The 20,113-nt window shown below is 47.1% G+C and overlaps 1 protein-coding gene across 3 annotated transcripts in view; it reads left to right on the plus strand.

Annotated features, from left to right (window-relative positions):
- The window catches only part of CLOCK (clock circadian regulator), a 391,283-nt gene that overhangs the window by 303,888 nt on the left and 67,282 nt on the right, over nucleotides 1-20,113 (plus strand). For all 3 annotated transcript variants that reach the window (XM_082245462.1, XM_082245463.1, XM_082245464.1), the window contains one exon: nucleotides 20,003-20,078. In XM_082245462.1, the coding sequence (XP_082101588.1) occupies nucleotides 20,003-20,078 (76 nt within the window). The remainder of the gene's footprint in view (nucleotides 1-20,002; nucleotides 20,079-20,113) is intronic.

Consider the following 20,113-nt stretch of genomic DNA (forward strand, 5'->3'; position numbering starts at 1 on the left):
TGCTGGCTGGGACTGCTGGTTTAGTCTGGTACTGCTGTGGGTACTTTTGGCTCAGGCTGTTAGTGCTGGCTGGTACTGCTGGCTGGTACTGTGCTGTGGATACTGCTGGCTCAGGCTGGTACTGTGCTGTGGGTACTGCTGGCTCAGGCTGGTACACTGCTGGCTCAGGCTGGTATTGCTGACTGGTACTGCTGACTCAGACTAGTAGTGCTGGCTGGTACTGCTGTGGGTACTGCTGACGGGAAATGCTTGCTGGAGAAATCAAGTTCAACGGCGCGAGTCACGCGTGAGGACTCAGGAGCAGAGCCGTGTTGAAGGAAGATGCTTCCTGTATTGGTCTCCTCACAGGCGGGAGTGCATTTGATATCACTCCGCCTTTGACTCACTCAGACTGTCAGGATGGAGCCGGAACTATACAGGAAACATTGGCTCCGTTCTGAAGGCTCAGCTGAGACAGACACCTCACCTCGCGGAAGACTTGGGATGAAATGGGGGGCCAGACCAAATTATTTTGCGGGCCGCACAGTCAGTTTCTTTGAATAATTAACCACTTGCCAACCGGCCCATAGTAAAAATACGTCATTACTTTGACGTTTAATACCAGTGTTATGGCAGCAGCTAGCAGCCATAACCCTGGTGTCATTTTTTTCTCTTACTATGGCTGATTCTACATTGGATAAAAGTGGTCCCGTGGTTGGATTCTCTGTAGGATCACTTTTGAAAAGTGAACCCTCCCGTCGCTTCCCGGTGGTTTTTGGGCTTACCGTAGCCATTGGCAGAAGCGATCCGAAGTGGCAGGGCAGGAAGTCAAGTGAGGCCAGGACGGCCACGGCTCCTCTCTATGCCCTTGGAAGACCGGAGCGACATCTCCCCCCCCCCCCCCCCTTTTGCTTTTAAAGGTCTCAATTTATCCCTCAATAAAGAGGACCTGTTTACATTCCTTGTAATTGGAATACAAATTATAAATAAGAAGACAAAAGGTTGTTCCCCAACACTCTGGTAAAAGCACATGGTGGAATTGGGGAAAGGGAAAGGAGTCATTGTAGAAACAAATAGGAAAGAAAATAAAGATCAAACAGCCCCCAAAGACCTGGAACAAGGGCAAAATAAATGTTATAGGCAAATTAGGCTAGATTGAGTTTTATGCTGAGAAGCGCATATCCAGCTCAGGGTTCCCAGACTTTATGGAATTTGGTTGTGAGTCAATGAGGATACTAGAAAGTTTCTCATTAACAACCAGAGGTTTTTTTACATGTTTTAACTTCTAGTAATAAAATACAAAAAGGGGTGCAGCGCTACAATATAAAATGATAAAATGTACACTCAAATGGTATAAAGTGAAAAAAGTCCTAAATGAACAGTTCAATCACAAATACTGTGTGAGCATAGAAATAAAGAAGAGTCCTTTAGATGCCATAAAGCCAAGCCATAGAATTAAGGGAAACCCGTGCTGTGAAGGATGAAACTTTTGCACCTCTTCAAATGTGACTCCATCACCAGAGTGTGTGCTAGCCTCTCACCTCAATTTCCCAGACCTCTAGGGTCATTGTGCAGTATGATATTAAATACCAGATGGGCTCCCGATTTACACAGCTTTGCCTCCAACCTCAGACCGATCACATAATAAAGGATTCCGCCATATAGAGGGGGGAACAAAAGGACATCTAGTGCTCTCCGTATATTCAACAATTTATTGCTTAGTAAAAAGTAGTACACTTACAAACATGGCACTTTCCAAGTGCATAACGAACAGCAGATATGTGGAAACAGCACAGCCGGCTGGCCGCTCGGTGTGTGATCCCTTCGGAGCGTCGCGGGTGACGTCACAGCTCCTCCCCCGTACGCGTTGCGTCAGTGGGTGTGACTTCTTCAGCGGGGTACGTGGAGGGCGGCACCCGCACGCTATTTATCGATGCTGCTAGGTAACCGGACGATACATCCCAGGGCGGAACAGGAAACTCTGAGGTTTCCATTTTGAAATAGGGAAAACTAGCCCTACTTCCTGGGGATTCCGGAACCAGCAAAATACTTTTATTGCAGATCGGAAGCTGGGGAAAAAACTCAGATTAGTTCCTCCCAGACTCTGTTAATGTGATAAAGGGCAAATAGGTATAATATTGCACTTGATATATGTCAGGACATGGGGCAACCATACACTATTTACCGATGCTGCTAGGCAACCGGACGATAAATCCCAGGGCGGAACAGGAAACTCAGGTTTCCATCTTGGAATAGGGAAAACCAGCCCTACTTCCTGGGGACTCCGGAGCCAGCAAAATACTCTTATTGCAGATCACAAACTGGGGAAAAAACACGGATAAATTCCTCCCAGACTCTGTCAATGTGATAAAGAGCAAATAGATATAATATTGCACTTGATGTATGCTGGATGCACAGAACCTTTGTCAGAACATGGGGCAACCATACACAGTGCATAATATATTCTAAAATTTAATTATTTTTATTCCATAAAGGTAAATTTACCTAAAAAAAATTTTTTCTAAAAAGATTTTTTAAAAAAATGTATTTCTCTAAGAAATAGGATAGTAAATACAATTCTAAAATCCTCTAAAAAAGCTAAAAAAGACGTGTAACCGCGATGCTCCGTATGGATCTTACAAACACATTTACATACACAAAAAAACATATAAATCACCTAAAAGTCAGCATTTATCATCTATTGGAAATAAAACAATTCAAATCAAATTCCACATTCAATCCCCCCGGTACTAAAACTTTAGTCTGGTAAATCCAGAATGATTCTCTTAGACTTAATTGCCTAGTAAAGTTTCCTCCCCTCCAGTGTCTAGTAGTTTTCTCAATCCCCCAAAACTTTAATCCGGTGGGGTCACAGTGATGGTATCTTTTAAAGTGTTTGGGGACATTGTGCTTATCCTTTCCCTGTCTGATTCTGTTCATATGCTCTCCTACTCGGACATGCAATGCCCTAGTGGTTCTGCCCACATATTGGTAGCCGCATTTGCATTCGAGCATATACACTACACCTTTGGTTTCACATGTAATGAAATCCTTCAAAACATGCACTTCCTGTGTAGCTGTAGCCAGAAACTCCTTCCTTCTTTTGATATTACCTTTTCAGGTTTTGCATGCAGCACACCTTCCACAGGCATAAAAACCTTTCATAGATGGAAAAAGCCTGTTATCAGATTTGATGGGAGGATCCAAAACCCCTGGTGCCAACCGATCTCTAAGGGTTGGTGCCCTTCGGTAGACAAATCTCGGTTTTGCTGGAAGGGTCGGGCCCAGTACCATGTCATGTTGTAAAATGGGCCAATACTTGGCCACGATGTTTTCGAACTTCTTGTACTGGACATTATAGTCCAGCACAAAGCAAAACTCATTACTGGGAGCTGTTTTTGTAGAAGGCATGAGAGTTGTTTCTCGTTCGATTTGACTCACTTTGGACAGTTCTTTCTCTATATGCTCTGGGTCATAGCCTTTTTCTAAAAACCTAGAGGCCAATATTTTGGACTGAGAACGAAAGTCTTCTTCCTGAGAGCAATTTCGTTTCATCCTCAGAAATTGCCCTCTAGGAATATTACATAACCAAAGATTATGGTGGCAACTTCCTGTTGGTATATAAGAGTTGCGATCAGTGGGTTTAAAGTAGGTACAAGTTTTAAAACTCCCTTCATCTTTAAATATCTCCAAATCCAGAAATATAATACTTTCGGCATTTACGTTCCAAGTTAGTTCAATGTTCCTATTGTTGGAACTAAGATGGTTCATGAATTGCTGCAGACTGGTCATATCCCCTCTCCAGACTAGGAGGAGGTCGTCGATGAAGCGACGGTAACAACTCAGTTGGGGAGGGCGGTTTGAGAAGATCACCTCTTCCTCCCAGTGCGACATAAATAGATTTGCCACACTGGGAGCAAACCGTCCTCCCATAGCAACTCCTTTCACTTGTAGGAAGTAATTTTTTAGTAAACAAAAATCCAAACATTCTACAAGGAATTTGCGGTGTTTAGAGGTCAAATCTGACTTACTTAGGGTCCACTTCACAGAATTCAAAGCATCTTCATGATTTATAATGGTGTAAAGCGACCCCACGTCAGCAGTCACCAATATGCCATCTGAAATTTCCGTTAAGTCCCCAAGAAGTTGGATAACGTGTTTAGTGTCTTTAAGGTATGCGGATGTGCCACATACCAACGGTTGCAGATAATGGTCGATGTACTGACCTAACCTTGCCGTTACAGAATCTATGCCGTTTACGATTGGACGGCCAGGTGGACACGTCTGATGCTTGTGGATTTTAGGGAGAAAATAAATGATAGGGGTCCTACAAAATAAGGGGTTGAGATACTGAGCTTCCTTGGAGCTCAAAATTCCGGATTTCTCCCCCTTGCTTATCAAAACTCCCAGTTCTTTTTTGAACCTGATCATGGGGTTGCCTGATAGAAGAGAGTAGGTATCCCTGTCACTAAGGAGCCTCTGCATCTCCTGGCGGTAATAAGTCCCACTCATTACTACCAAGGCTCCTCCTTTATCAGCCGGGCGAATTACAAGGTCTTTCCTGCCCTCCAGCAGTTTAATGCCCTTTTTGATTTGTTGGGGATCATTCGCTCTCCTGATCTTGAGAGAATCCAAATCACTACTTACCATATTTTTGAACACTTCGATATTCTTGGTGTCCACATTAGGGGGATTAAACACTGATTTATTCCGTAATTTGGAATGGTGTGAGACTCTAACCTCTCCCTTATCTGGTTGTGGGTTTGCTAAAAAATGTTTCTCTTACGTCCTCCGACAGTTGCCGCCTCTACATATTCGTCACATATGGGGTATTAGACTTTGCTCCGAAGGAGTAGCTAGGCAACAGAATATGTTAACAATAAAGCTTTTAACATATCCCACCCTCAGGGGGTGGTCCCCTCAGTCAATACCCTCCTACTTCCTGCAACCATATCTCAGTTTTAATGTCTAGCTTGTCAGGAGTGGCTGGCTCTCTCTGTGCTGGGACTTTCTGTCCCAGACTCTTTCTTCTTTTTAATATTTTGTTTGAGTTTTTCTCTCTACCTTTATTTAGCTGTTATTTTGTCAGCGTTAGTTCTTCGGATGAAGAGGATCATGCGGACTGGGTCTCGGGCTGATCCCCCTGGTCGCAGGTCGTGGGTCAGTGGCTTCCCAGTCTGCCATCGAGCGTTCAGCCAGGTAACGCTCCTGGCATAGTGAACGACCCATCCCTGTTCGGTGCAGGGATGATTGGTGAGGTGGCTACCTCACTGGACGCTGTGCGGTTTCTTAACCCCCATTTTGTGCGTCTTGACTTGCGACTCTCCCTGCCTCATGTGCAGCGGCTTGTTCGCCTGTGCGGGTCCCCCACGCCATGTGAGGTAAGTGTATTTATGTGGGGACCTGTCTGTCTGGGGGGGTGTCAGTCTGGGACTGTGTAACCTGCCTCTATTCACACTGCTTGTCTCCCTATCTCTCGGCTGCATGCTGTGGGCTGCAAGGGGGGGGGGGGGGGGGGAGCTGTATGACACTGTGTGTGTCAGACTGGTCAGTGTGAGAAGCTGTGTGCTGTGGGGCATGTTTTTTTTTGGCATGTTTGGGCATATACAGCGATCGCTGCGGCGATCTGACATGTATTCTGGTATTGGAATGTAATGTGTGTTTTTATGCACTGTGGAGCGGCGGTTTCGGCGCCAAACGACGCCATTTTGCCTACACCCGCTCCGGCCGCATGGTTTACATGCATGGCGGCCATTTTCTTGTAGCCTCCATAGGCTTACATAGAGCGCCCTGGCAGCATCACTTCCTCTTTCCAGGAACACCGATCGAGGCAGCAGCAGCGGCGAGGGTCTCCTCAAGTTTTTATCTTTCTGTTCTTGCTATCCATTGCCTGTGTTCAGTTTGCATATTCCCTGTGGGGGTCTCATTGTGCTTGAGTGTGGTGCGGTGGGCTGCGCTTGCCGCGCTTGCTTAAAAGGGGCAGTTAACCCTTGGTTGTCTGGCATTACAGGGGCAATGGATTCTCAGGAGGGCAAATTTCCTACAGTATTGGTGGAAAGCCAGGGGACCGCTGTTTCCCCCCCAGGGGGGGATTTAGCCACTATTGTGGCTGGCCTTGCTGCTCAGGTGCAAATGCTGGTGGCTGCTCAATCTACTAAAAGGCCCAGAGTTGCTCTTTCCTCTGATTCTGAGGGTGAAGGTGATGGGGCTGTTATGGCAGGGGCCTCCTTATCGGGGTCCCGCTCCTCTCTTGATCTAGTGGGGTCTGAGGTGGAGGCTGAAGTTGAGGGGGTTGATAATTCTCCCCCTGGCTCGCCTGAAGAGCTTGCAATCATGGATGAGTTGATTGCTTCCATTAAGCAAACGCTGCGTTTGCAGGACGAAGTGTGTCCCCCCGCTGCCTTGGCGGCTTATGGGACGCAGAGGAAACGCAGGACGCCGCAGGTTTTTCCCTGCAATGCTGATTTTCAGCGCGCTGTTAAGGATCAATGGCGCGATCTGCGCAAACCTTTTGCGGTACCAAGTAAATTCAAGCTGCGTTATCCTTTTTTCGCCTGCCACTGATGAAAGGTGGTGTGTGCCTCCACCAGTGGATCATGCAATTGCGGTTTTGAACAAAGCCACTGCGATTCCTGCAGAGGGTTCCCCTGTTTTCCGTGATGCCACGGATAGGAGACTGGAGTCTCTTGCCCGTCATACTTATTCTGTTACGGGTTCTATGCTTAAGGCTCTGTTTGCCTCTCTCATGGCGGCCCAGGCGGTCGCAAGTTGGACGCAGATGCTTAGGCGCGTCCTAGTGGCCGATTCGGCCTCGCCGGCGACCCTGGATATGGTGGATCAGATCCACCAGGGTGTCATGTATCTGTGTGATGCGGACCTGGACCTGATTCCGTTGGCTGCACGTGTGCACAGCGTGGCGGTGTTGTCTCGCCGCCTGGTTTGGTTAAAATGTTGGTCGGTGGACCAATCTTCACGTAAGACCTTAGCCAATCTGCCTTATGATGGGTCTCGCCTTTTTGGGGAGTCCCTGGATGTGTTGATTAAGGGGATCACCGGGGGTAAGAGCACTCTCTTGCCCCATTTCCCCAAGGCTAAGGGGGCTTCTGGGAAGAAGCATGCTAATTTTCGGCCCCCTCAGGGGTCCTTTCGTGCCTTTCGGCCGCACTACAAGGGCAAACCGTTCAAAGGTCAAGGCTCTCAGAAGAAGCCCTGGTCTGGTAAACAGAAGTCCGGCCAATCCGGACCTGCAGCCCATAACAGTTCGGCCTGAAGGGGCGCCCTCACCCAGTTTTGGGGTGGGGGGACGCTTGCTCGGTTTTCTTCAGCCCTGGTTGGCCCGTGTGCGGGACAGATGGGTTCTGGAAATCGTTCGATCTGGTTACAAGATCGAGTTTCTCTCTCGGCCGGAGAGCAGATTTTTTCCCTCAAATCTTCAACTGTCTCCAGAGCGCTTGCGGGACCTGCACCTGGCGGTGCGGGACCTGAGGGCTCAGGGAGTGGTGGTTCCGGTGCCTCATCGGGACAGGTTTCGGGGGTTTTATTCCAATCTGTTCACCGTGCCCAGGAAGGAGGGCAAGGTTCGTCCGATTCTGGACTTGAAGGCTCTGAACCGCTCTGTGCGGGTTCGCAAGTTCCGCATGGAATCCCTGCGGTCGGTGGTGGCTGCCCTGGTTCCGGGGGAATTCATGGCCTCCATCGATTTGAAGGATGTGTACCTTCACATCCCCATATTCGAGGGTCATCAGAGGTACCTTCGATTTGCCATTGCGGAGGATCACTACCAGTTCGTTGCGTTGCCCTTTGGTCTCGCCTCGGCTCCGCGGGTCTTCACCAAGGTGCTTGCACCGGTTCTGGCATATTGAGGGCCCAGGGCGTTTCTGTCCTGGGGTATCTGGACGACATTCTGGTTCGGTCTGCGACCAGCCAGGGTCTGGAGGAGGACCTGTCTGTCACGATGCAAACTCTGCAGGAGTTTGGTTGGACGATAAATTTTCCAAAGTCGACACTGAGTCCGTCGGTTCGTCTCCCCTATCTGGGAATGATACTGGACTCGGTGCAGGCGAAGGTCTTCCTGCCGGAAGACAAACTCAGGACTCTCCGGGAGGAAGTCAGGTCCCTCAGGGACGTTCCGAACTCGTCTCTGCGGACGTGTATGAGATGTCTGGGATTGATGGTCTCGGCCTTCGAGGCGATTCCTTTCGCCCAGTTTCACACGCGGGGTCTCCAAGCGGAGATCCTGTCCAGGTGGGACGGGCGACCTCAATCTCTGGATCTTCAAATCTCGTTGAGTCTTCGCACCAGGGAAAACCTTCTGTGGTGGCTCCAGTCCCCGTTGGTGTCCGGGGGCAAGTCGTTTCGTCCGATCTCGTGGACGGTGATCACCACGGATGCCAGCCTGTCGGGCTGGGGTGGTGTTCTGGGCGTTCTGTCCGCTCAGGGGACTTGGTCGGAGGGGGAGTCTTCCCTTCCGATCAACATTCTGGAATTGCGTGCGATAAGTCTCTGTCTTCATCGCTGGACGGACCGGCTGCAGGGTTGCCCGGTTCGGGTGCAGACGGACAATGCCACGGCGGTGGCCTACATCAACCACCAAGGGGGCACCAGGAGTGCCCGAGCGGCTCGAGAAGTGGCCGACATTCTGTCTTGGGCCGAGACTCATGTCCCGGCGATAACGGCGGTTCACATTCCGGGAGTGGAGAACTGGCAGGCGGACTATCTGAGTCGCCAGACCCTGGATCAGGGGGAATGGTCTCTCCATCCGGCTGTCTTCCAGATGTTGTGCGCGAAGTGGGGTCTTCCAGATGTGGACCTGTTCGCGTCTCGTCTCAACAACAAGGTGAAGAGGTTCGTGGCAAGGACGCGCGACCCTCGGGCAGACGCGTCGGACGCGTTAGTGGCCCCTTGGCATCAGTACAGGCTGATGTACGCGTTTCCACCGATTCAGTTGCTGTCCAGGTTCCTTCGCAGGTTACACTCGGAACGCAACACGGTGATTCTTGTGGCACCGGACTGGCCTCGCCGGTCCTGGTACGCAGACCTCGTGAATCTGGCGGTCGACGCCCCGTGGCGTCTGCCTCTTTGAGACGATCTACTGTCTCAAGGACCGATATACCATCCTGCTTTACAGTCGCTGGCTTTGACGGCCTGGCTGTTGAGACCGAGGTCCTGAAGGAGAGGGGTCTCTCTTCGGAGGTCGTTCATACTTTAATCAACGCGAGGAAGTCTTCCTCGGGGAAGGTTTATTACCGTACTTGGAAGGCCTATTTTGCCTGGTGTGAGTCCAGGGGGTTTTCACCCCGCACGTACTCGGTGTCCTGTGTGCTGTCTTTCCTTCAAACGGGTGTTGATCAGCGTTTGGCGCTGGCTACGATAAAGGGTCAGGTGTCTGCTCTGGCCGTTCTGTTTCAACGTCCCGTGGCTTCCAACCCATTGGTTGGCACCTTTGTTCAGGGTGTGCGGCATCTGGTTCCCCCGAGGCGGGATCCTCTGCCCCCTTGGGACTTGAATCTCGTTCTATCTGTGTTACAGCGTGCTCCTTTTGAACAGATCAGGGAGATCTCGTTGTCTATGTTGTCCAAAAAGGTCGCCTTTTTGGTGGCGATCACTTCGGCTCGCAGAGTGTCGGAGCTGGCGGCTTTGTCCTGCAAGTCTCCGTACCTGGTTATTCATTTGGATAAGGTGGTCTTGCGACCTAATCCTTCTTTTCTTCCGAAACGAGTTTCGGAATTCCATCTTAATGAGGATATTGTCTTGCCTTCGTTGTGCACGAAGCCTAAACATCCAAGGGAGGTGAGGTTGCACTCTCTGGATGTTGTTCGGGCGATAAGGGTTTACCTTAAATCGACTGAGTCTTTTCGAAAGACGGACTCCTTGTTTGTTCTTCCAGAGGGTCCTCGGAAGGGCATGGCGGCTTCCGCCTCTACCATCGCCAAATGGATCAGGCAGACCATTGTACAGGCCTATGCTTTGCAGGGGAAGGTTCCCCCTGTGCCTGTGAAGGCGCACTCTACTAGATCTCTGAGTACGTCTTGGGCCTGTCGTCATGGGGCTTCTGTAGCCCAGGTGTGTAAGGCGGCGACTTGGTCGACCGTGCACACTTTCACGAAATTCTACAAAGTAGATGTTCAGGCATCGGCGGATGCTTCCTTTGGCCGCAAGGTTCCCTAGGGTCCCTTGTTGGGGACTCCTGGCTGTTGGGATAAGTCTTGTATCCCCTGGTTTTTTGTCTTTTCCTGGGTTGTTGCTCCTGTTGAGCACTTGTTTTTTGCTGTTGCCCAACTGGTTTCCTTCCTTTGGTAAGGTTCCTTCTTTGATGCGGAGACTGCGTTGCCTTTCGGCGCGGATGCGTTTCCCACCCCTCATGTTTGCACTGCTTTGGGACGTCCCCATATGTGACGAATATGTAGAGGCGGCGACTGTCGGAGGACGTAAGAGAAAACGGAATTTTTGTAAAATCTTACCTGTAAAATTCCTTTCTCTGAGTCCTCAGACAGTCGCCGCCCCCGCCCCTCTTTTGGGGTTTGCTGTATACTCTACTGCTATTCCACTAAAACTGAGATATGGTTGCAGGAAGTAGGAGGGTATTGACTGAGGGGACCACCCCCTGAGGGTGGGATATGTTAAAAGCTTTATTGTTAACATATTCTGTTGCCTAGCTACTCCTTCGGAGCAACGTCTAATACCCCATATGTGACGAATATGTAGAGGCGGCGACTGTCGGAGGACTCAGAGAAAGGAATTTTACAGGTAAGATTTTACAAAAATTCCGTTTTTTTGATACTTAATGTTCTAGCAAATTTTTGGAGGTTAATATAAGTATCAAACTTATTCATGTTCTTAGTCTGTGCGAATTTTAGTCCCTTGTCTAAAACTCTGATCTCATCATCAGTCAGAGTGACACCACTAAGATTGAATATTCCGGTTCCTATCGGGATTTTGGTTTTTTGTACCCTTTTACCTCCTCTGCATCCTCTTTTTTTCTTTTCTTTTGATTTTCCGTCCCGTTTATCAACGGGTACGGGGGCTGCTGAGGAGAATAATAGGGGCTGATTCCCAATGGGGTTGATGGGCCCGGTTGAGGGTCCCTCCAGGGGGTCCTCTGTGCCCCTAAAAAATGGGGATCCTCTCCTTGATTTTGTAATGGTTGGAACCTATTTTCCATTGGAATAGGGCGATTTCCTGATGGATACGTGCCTCTCTGTCCTCTACGTCCTCTAGGTCCCCCTCGATAGCCCCTATTATGGTAGGGGACAGTTTGCCACTCAGGGTTGGATTGATAATAATTATCACCACTCCAATTCTCCCTGGATGAGGATCGGTGATGAGGTTTTTGGCCTCTCCCTCTCCCTCTGCCTCTCCCTCTTTTATTTCCTCGTCCTCTTCCTCTGGGTGGAGGCCCCCCCTAACGAGGGGAATCTTGACTGGGGAGTCCCACAATCCTGAGTGGGTACATCCTCATTCGTTGAGGTACTAGGAACTACTTCAGGGGCAGCTGAGGGCAAAAGGGCTACTTGCCACCTATACACCATTTTATTGCCAAAATCTCCTATATCTCTTAGGAATTTCTTCTTTTTCTTTTCCTGAGCTTCCTTGTCCCATTTGATGAGCTCGGTTTTGAGTTCTTCTGATAATTTTATGAACTCTGGCTTATCCTTCTCTTTCTCTATAGAGGTTTTAATAGCCTCTATTTGAGTCTCGAGAGCCTTCATCCTCCTCTGTTTCCGTGTTCACAGAAAGGTAAGGAGCTCAAGACCCTTTGCAGTGAAGAATTCATTCCATTCTGTATATGATTCCTCATATACACCGTTGGTATGCGGCACATCCGCATACCTTAAAGACACTAAACACGTTATCCAACTTCTTGGGGACTTAACGGAAATTTCAGATGGCATATTGGTGACTGCTGACGTGGGGTCGCTTTACACCATTATAAATCATGAAGATGCTTTGAATTCTGTGAAGTGGGCCCTAAGTAAGTCAGATTTGACCTCTAAACACCGCAAATTCCTTGTAGAATGTTTGGATTTTTGTTTACTAAAAACTACTTTTGGTACAACCGTGAATACTTCCTACAAGTGAAAGGAGTTGCTATGGGAGGACGGTTTGCTCCCAGTGTGGCAAATCTATTTATGTCGCACTGGGAGGAAGAGGTGATCTTCTCAAACCGCCCTCCCCAACTGAGTTGTTACCGTCGCTTCATCGACGACCTCCTCCTAGTCTGGAGAGGGGATATGACCAGTCTGCAGCAATTCATGAACCATCTTAGTTCCAACAATAGGAACATTGAACTAACTTGGAACGTACATACCGAAAGTATTATATTTCTGGATTTGGAGATATTTAAAGATGAAGGGAGTTTAAAAACTCGTACCTACTTTAAACCCACTGATCGCAACTCTTGTATACCAACAGGAAGTTGCCACCATAATTTTTGGTTATGTAATATTCCTAGAGGGCAATTTCTGAGGATGAAACGAAATTGCTCTCAGGAAGAAGACTTTCGTTCTCAGTCCAAAATATTGGCCTCTAGGTTTTTAGAAAAAGGCTATGACCCAGAGGATATAGAGAAAGAACTGTCCAAAGTGAGTCAAATCGAACGAGAAACAACTCTCATGCCTTCTACAAAAACAGCTCCCAGTAATGAGTTTTGCTTTGTGCTGGACTATAATATCCAGTACAAGAAGTTTGAAAACATCGTGGCCAAGTATTGGCCCATTTTACAACATGACAGGGTACTGGGCCCGACCCTTCCAGCAAAACCGAAATTTGTCTACCGAAGGGCACCAACCCTTAGAGATCGGTTGGCACCAGGGGTTTTGGATCCTCCCATCAAATCTGATAACAGGCTTTTTCCATCTATGAAAGGTTTTTATGCCTGTGGAAGGTGTGCTGCATGCAAAACCTCAAAAGGTAATATCAAAAGAAGGAAGGAGTTTCTGGCTACAGCTACACAGGAAGTGCATGTTTTGAAGGATTTCATTACATGTGAAACCAAAGGTGTAGTGTATATGCTTGAATGCAAATGCGGATACCAATATGTGGGCAGAACCACTAGGGGGCATTGCATGTCCGAGTAGGAGAGCATATGAACAGAATCAGACAGGGAAAGGATAAGCACAATGTCCCCAAACACTTTAAAAGATACCATCACTGTGACCCCACCGGATTAAAGTTTTGGGGGATTGAGAAAACTACTAGACACTGGAGGGGAGGAAACTTTACTAGGCAATTAAGTCGAAGAGAATCGTTCTGGATTTACCAGACTAAAGTTTTAGTACCGGGGGGATTAAATGTGGAATTTGATTTGAATTGTTTTATTTCCAATAGATGATAAATGCTGATTTTTAGGTGATTTATATGTTTTTTTGTGTATGTAAATGTGTTTGTAAGATCCATACGGAGCATCGCGGTTACACGTCTTTTTTAGCTTTTTTAGAGGATTTTAGAATTGTATTTAGTATCCTATTTCTTAGAGAAATACATTTTTTTTAAAAATCTTTTTAGAAAAACATTTTTTTAGGTAAATTTACCTTTATGGAATAAAAACCATTAAATTTTAGAATATATTATGCACTGTGTATGGTTGCCCCTTGTTCTGTGCATCCAGCATACATCAAGTGCAATATTATATCTATTTGCTCTTTATCACATTGACAGAGTCTGGGAGGAATTTATCCGTGTTTTTTCCCCAGTTTGTGATCTGCAATAAGAGTATTTTGCTGGCTCCGGAGTCCCCAGGAAGTAGGGCTGGTTTTCCCTATTCCAAGATGGAAACCTGAGTTTCCTGTTCCGCCCTGGGATGTATCGTCCGGTTGCCTAGCAGCATCGGTAAATAGTGTATGGTTGCCCCATGTCCTGACATATATCAAGTGCAACATTATACCTATTTGCCCTTTATCACATTAACAGAGTCTGGGAGGAACTAATCGGAGTTTTTTCCCCAGTTTCCGATCTGCAATAAGAGTATTTTGCTGGTTCCGGAATCCCCAGGAAGTAGGGCTAGTTTTCCCTATTTCAAAATGGAAACCTCAGAGTTTCCTGTTCCGCCCTGGGATTTATCGTCCGGTTACCTAGCAGCATCGATAAATAGCGTGCGGGTGCCGCCCTCCACGTACCCCGCTGAAGAAGTCACACCCACTGACGCAACGCGTACGGGGGAGGAGCTGTGACGTCACCCGCGACGCTCCGAAGGGATCACACACCGAGCGGCCAGCCGGCTGTGCTGTTTCCACATATCTGCTGTTCGTTATGCACTTGGAAAGTGCCATGTTTGTAAGTGTACTACTTTTTACTAAGCAATAAATTGTTGAATATACGGAGAGCACTAGATGTCCTTTTGTTCCCCCCTCTATATGGCGGAATCCTTTATTATGTGATCGGTCTGAGGTTGGAGGTTGGAGGCAAAGCTGTGTAAATCGGGAGCCCATCTGGTATTTAATATCATACTGCGCAATGACCCTAGAGGTCTGGGAATTGAGGTGAGAGGCTAGCACACACTCTGGTGATGGAGTCACATTTGAAGAGGTGCAAAAGTTTCATCCTTCACAGCACGGGTTTCCCTTAATTCTATGGCTTGGCTTTATGGCATCTAAAGGACTCTTCTTTATTTCTATGCTCACACAGTATTTGTGATTGAACTGTTCATTTAGGACTTTTTTCACTTTATACCATTTGAGTGTACATTTTATCATTTTATATTGTAGCGCTGCACCCCTTTTTGTATTTTATGCCTACACTGGGTTTTGTTAGATTTGACCTTTACTGGTGTTCAGCAGCTTTTACCCCCATTTTGTTGATTGTAGCGCTGAATGCGTTTCTATTTTATTTAACTTCTAGTAAGGCCACCGTTGGTTTCTTCAACCTTCTGGCGATAGTCTATTTAGCCGATATAAAAAGGACAATGGCGAGCTTTTGTTGAGGATTAAAAAACTTAGTATAGGGAGGTGCAAAAAAGCTCATCAAGGGGAGTAGTGACAAAGTTTGGATACGACGGAAAATTCTAGCCCAAAAGGATAACTATTTTGGACACGACCAGCGAGTGTGGAGCACGTCATTCAACCAGTTCTGGACCGGAAGGATTTGACCCCCTCAATGATCAGGCCATTTTTTGCGATCCGGCACTGATTTAATTTAACGGGAAGTTGCGCGGTCGTGCGACACTGTACCAAAATAACATTTAAGTTCTTCCCCCCCCCCCCCCGCAAATAGAGCTTTCTTTTGATGTTATTTGATTACCTCTGCAATTTTTATTTTTTGCGCTATAAACAAAAAGAACGACAATTCTGAAAAAAAAAAATCTATATATATTTTTCACATTCTGCTATATAACATTCCCAAGAAATTCTTTTATAAATCAACATTTGTCATCTTTTTTAGGCCAGTTTGTATTCTATTACATATTTTTGGTAAAATCGCAATAAGCGTACTTTGATTGGATTGCGCAAATGTTATTGCGTCTACAAACTAGGGGAAAGCTTTATGTCATTTTTATTTATTTTTTTTTTACTGCGACATTGGAGCGGACAGATCGGACCCCTAACTGACGTATTTGACACTTTTGGGGGGACCAGTGACTTCACTACAGTAATCAGTGCTAAAAAATATGCACGGTTACTGTAATAATGACACTGGCAGGGATGGGGTTAACCTATGGGGTAATCAAAGGGTTAATTGTGAGCCTAGGTGAGTGTTTTCTAACTGTGGGGGGAGGGACTTGTGAAATGATCATAGAGACCTGTGATCCTATATAGAAGGATCATAGGCGCTCTGTGATCATTTCAGAGAGCACAACGGTCAGCTGTGTTTACAACAGCTGACCGTCGTCCTCAACGGGGAGCGATAGTGGGTGCCCGGGCCGCAATCGCAGCCGCTGGTTCCTTAGATCGGCATCCCTGCTGCCTAGTGAGGGCGAGAGTGTGCAGCCCCAGGAACACTCCACGAACTGATGTACCACTACGTCAATTCATGCAGCTGAGCCAGCCGGCTGCAGTGGCCATTTGACCCGCAAGTGGTTAAATGGCCACACCCCGGAAGCACCGGTCACTGAAACGCTTCCCAGTACCACCTGGAGAGGACATTGTGAGCTGCTTCCATGATAAGCGCATATGGTTATTTGAGACCAGATCTTACTCCATTCTTTAGGAGATGTTGGTTTTGTCAAGTTCTGTTCCTGTTTCCTAACTGCAGGGACTGCATTAATGATTGGCGCGATGCCAAGTACAGAGTTAAAATTTGTTTGGGACAGCACGGAAAGAAAGACATGTTCAAAAATCAATTAAGCATAGGGGAATTCAGAGTTCCAGATGGGGAAGGGGATCAAATGTATAATCTATTATTTTCCATGGTATGGTCTCTTGGGAGGTTCATGGTGCTCCTGAAAGGCAGGCCTCGATGGGAGCTAAGCAAGTGATAGATATTAGAAAAACAGTGAGCAGTTCACAAGGCAAATGACCTAGGAGAATTCATCTTTTCTCTTTCGTTCCTTGACGGACACAGCTCCTGATCTTCATAACCATTGGGTTATACTGCCCCCTACAGGAGTAGGACACTAGGCAGAAAAAGAATCTGACTATGCCTATGGGCAGTCCGAGGGGGTATACTCCCTCTCTCTGCTATAGTTACCTATTTTTTTTTTTTTTTTTGCCTAGTCAGGTGTAAGGACCTAGTTCCTTGCTGTGATCTCTGGTCCTGGCAGTTTTTTTCTTTTTAGCTCAAACTTTTTTTTCCTGGTTTTTCCTGTGAGATCTACATTTTAACTGCCGGACTGGGCGACAGGCAAGATGATCTAGATTCAGTGGTTACCCCAGTCTGGCCAGCGCCTGTGCGCAGACCTCAGCTCTGCGCTAGGTCTGCCGCGACGTAGCCCCACTGTACAGGGGATTGGTTGCGAGATAAACACATCACGAGGTCGCAGACAACTGGGTCTCGGCCCGAGTTGCAGCATTCCTCCTGGCCTTCAGCCCCCCATTTCGATGGCGATGGGTTCTGTCTGGAGTGGTGCCCACCTGGTTCCTGGTATGGTGAGTAGCTGTCCCCCCTCTCCCCCTGGAGGGTTTTGGGGTGGACATGGGCCCCTTCTTGGTACAGTCGTATCCCATCAGGCACCCCCCTTTTACCTGTCCCCCATCCTACCCCCCCCCCCCTCCACATATGCTGGGGCTGTGTGGGTGGTCTGGTCCACCTCTTGGGGTGGGGGCAGGTGCTATACTAGTGGTGGGGGCCGGGGGGGTGCACCAGCAGCGACCGGACGATCGACTGTGGAGGGTGTACCTGGTGGGGGCTCCTGCCAGGGCCCCCTGTCCTGCCTGGGTCTGTCCTTGAGGCCTAGGGATCCCTCCTGGGGCCACCATTTTGCTGTAGCCTGTGTGTTTCTATGCACGGCGGTCATGTTTTTGTAGTCTTGCAGCCATTTTGCGGTGGTTTGCCATTGACAATAGGGCCAGTGGAGCCCTGTGGGTGGCAATTTTGGCAGTGGGAGCCCTTCTTCATCCCCTGGTGTGGACTCCTGGTTCTTTTTACTTCCTGATCGCCGCACTTGGAGTGCAGATTATCCTGGTGGCTGCAGATGCCTGGTTTCTGCTGGGTGTTGAGTCTGGTGGTGTTCTCCCCCTCTCTTCTGAGGATCGCTTCGTGCTTGTGCCTGGCTACCGTGTGGTGCTGCCAGCGCGGTGGGGGTTTTCACTTTGCAGTGTTTTACACTTTTTGTGGGGTCCCCCTGGTGACTTATTGAGTCTTTAGAGCACATCTCCCCACCCGATACCCTCTCTGAGGCCGCTGGGCCCTTCCGAATCCCAACCATCCATCGATGCACTGACTGCGGTCCTGGAGTCCCTTGTATCCCTGGTGGAGGTGGTTTTAGAGTGACGGGCTAGCAAAAAGCGCCCCCTGCCTCATCTGTCTACTCAGATCTAATCAGGTCGCCATCTTGGGACTTCAATTTGGTACTTTTGGTCCTCCAGAAGTGTCCCTTTGAGAATCTTCAGGAGATTCCCTTGCTTACATTGTCTCTGATTTTCATTTGAATAAAGACATTGTGTTACCTTCCCTGTGTCCCAGGCCTAAACATCCGAAGGAAATTGCCTTGCATGCCTTGGATGTGGTCTGGGAAATTAGGGTGTACTTGGCAGCTACGGAGTCTTTTAGGCAGGCAGACTCACTATTTGTGCTCACGAATGGGCCTCGGAAAGGGTTGTGTGCTTTCTCTGCGACCATTTTCAGAAGGATCAGACAGACGGTTATTCAGGCCTATTCCATCAGGGGTCAGGTTCCACCTTTCCCTGTCAAGGCGCACTCTACTCAGGCGCTTAGTGCCTTTTGTCATCAGGCGTCAGTGATGCAGGTTTGCAAGGTGGCCACCTGGTCGTTGGTGCACACTTTCACAAAATTTTATAAAATGGATGTGTTGCCATCTGTGGATGCTTCCTTTGGCCGCAAAGTTTTGCAGGCTGCTGTTTCGAGGACCTGATCCTCCTTTGAGGGTGTATTGTTTTTTCAGGTGGGCTCCAGTTTTGCTTGAGCTCCTGTTGCCCGGCTGGCTACTGTTTAGCCTTGAGAATTTTTTGCTGTTCTCACCCCTCATGTTTAACACTGCTTTGGGACATCCCAATGGTTATGAAGATTAGGCGCTGTGTCCGTCAATGAGTGAAAGAGAAAATGGGATTTTCGACTTGCCTTAAAATCAATTTTTCTGATGTTTGTTGACCGACACAGCACCCACCTCTCTGTGGAGTTGTAATTCTTCTGACACTGCTTGTAACTAAACTGCGTACCTATAGCAGAGAGAGGGAGTGTGCCCCCTGGGACTGCCCATAGGCGTAGCCAGATTCTTTTTATACTAGTGTCCTTCTCCTGTAGGGGGCAGTATAATCCAATGGTGATGATCTTTAGGAGCTGTGTCCGTCAACGAACATCAGAGAAATGGATTTTACGGTAAGTCAAAAATCCCACTTTTGTTTACAAAAGGGGTTTTTAACAACAGGTAATATGGTAAGAAAGGAGGCACTTGATTTGCTAGAGTTTCATAGCAAATTTCATACTTTCGAGCCATAAAACATTAGAGCAGATGAGCTTAATGAGGGAGCCAAAACAAAGCTAAGATTGGAATTGGGTCACACTAAAAAGGAGCAAAGAGAATATCCTTGTTTGCTTGTAGCAAGGTAAGTTGGGAAATCTAAATGGCCTGGTAGTATTTCTCTATATTAGGGCCACTTAAACCACTCTGATTTATGCATATAGAGAGTGGCGATTATTTGCACTGAAGAAGAGGGAGGCATAAAGCGGGGTAAGTTTGATCACTAGATAGTCCCAATGATAGTCACCATGATAAAGGGAAATTGCAATTGGATGCTACTTCTGAAGTGAGTTCAGGACATTAGATTTGGCCTGGTTGATCTTAAAGCGATATTAAACCCAAAAATTTGTTATAGCTTACCAATTCTTAGATGTAGTGGCTGTATTGATTTTAATTTTTTTGCTTTTATTTTCACCTGGTGATCTTTCCAGTAAATCTGTTATTTGTCAACAGACCAATCCATCCAGCAAAAGTGGCAATTAGAGAGTTGCAACAAACCAGTTAATACTGACAAGGGTGCTTACAATGGTCAGTTTTTATTTATGCAATGTTTAACCCAAAAGATGATAGCAAAAAAAAAATGTTTTTTTTTTTGTTTTGTTTTTTTTTTTTTTTTTTTGTTACTGCTTAAAAAGTGTTTAATGTTAGCTTTAATTTGTTAGTCAACTACATCTAAATCTGCTAGTGCATCTAACACTACTCTCCCTAAGAGTGGCTGCTGCTATCCAAAGTTACTATGGCATCACCAGTATGTGAATGTACTGTATGTATAGGATAAAGACTTTAGTAATGTTTCATTTGGTTTAAGCTTTATTTCTTGTTAATGTAGATGGCAACAGAACTCCAATATGCTCCAAAGTGAAGAAAATATTTTTTTATGTTGTATGTTAATGAAAAAAAACTAAGTTTAAAAAAAAAAAAAAAAAACTTTATTTAAAGATGATGTTTTTGCAGCTATGCAGAGGTTGGTGCAGAGAGAAGGCGAGAACAAGGTATAGAAGATTCACCACCTGCCATCAACTCTGATAAAGTGAGTCATTTAGGTTGTCTTATAGATCAGTAGCA

Source organism: Pelophylax lessonae (genome assembly GCF_965119305.1).
Source record: "Pelophylax lessonae genome assembly, chromosome: 1".
Lineage (NCBI taxonomy): Eukaryota > Metazoa > Chordata > Amphibia > Anura > Ranidae > Pelophylax > Pelophylax lessonae.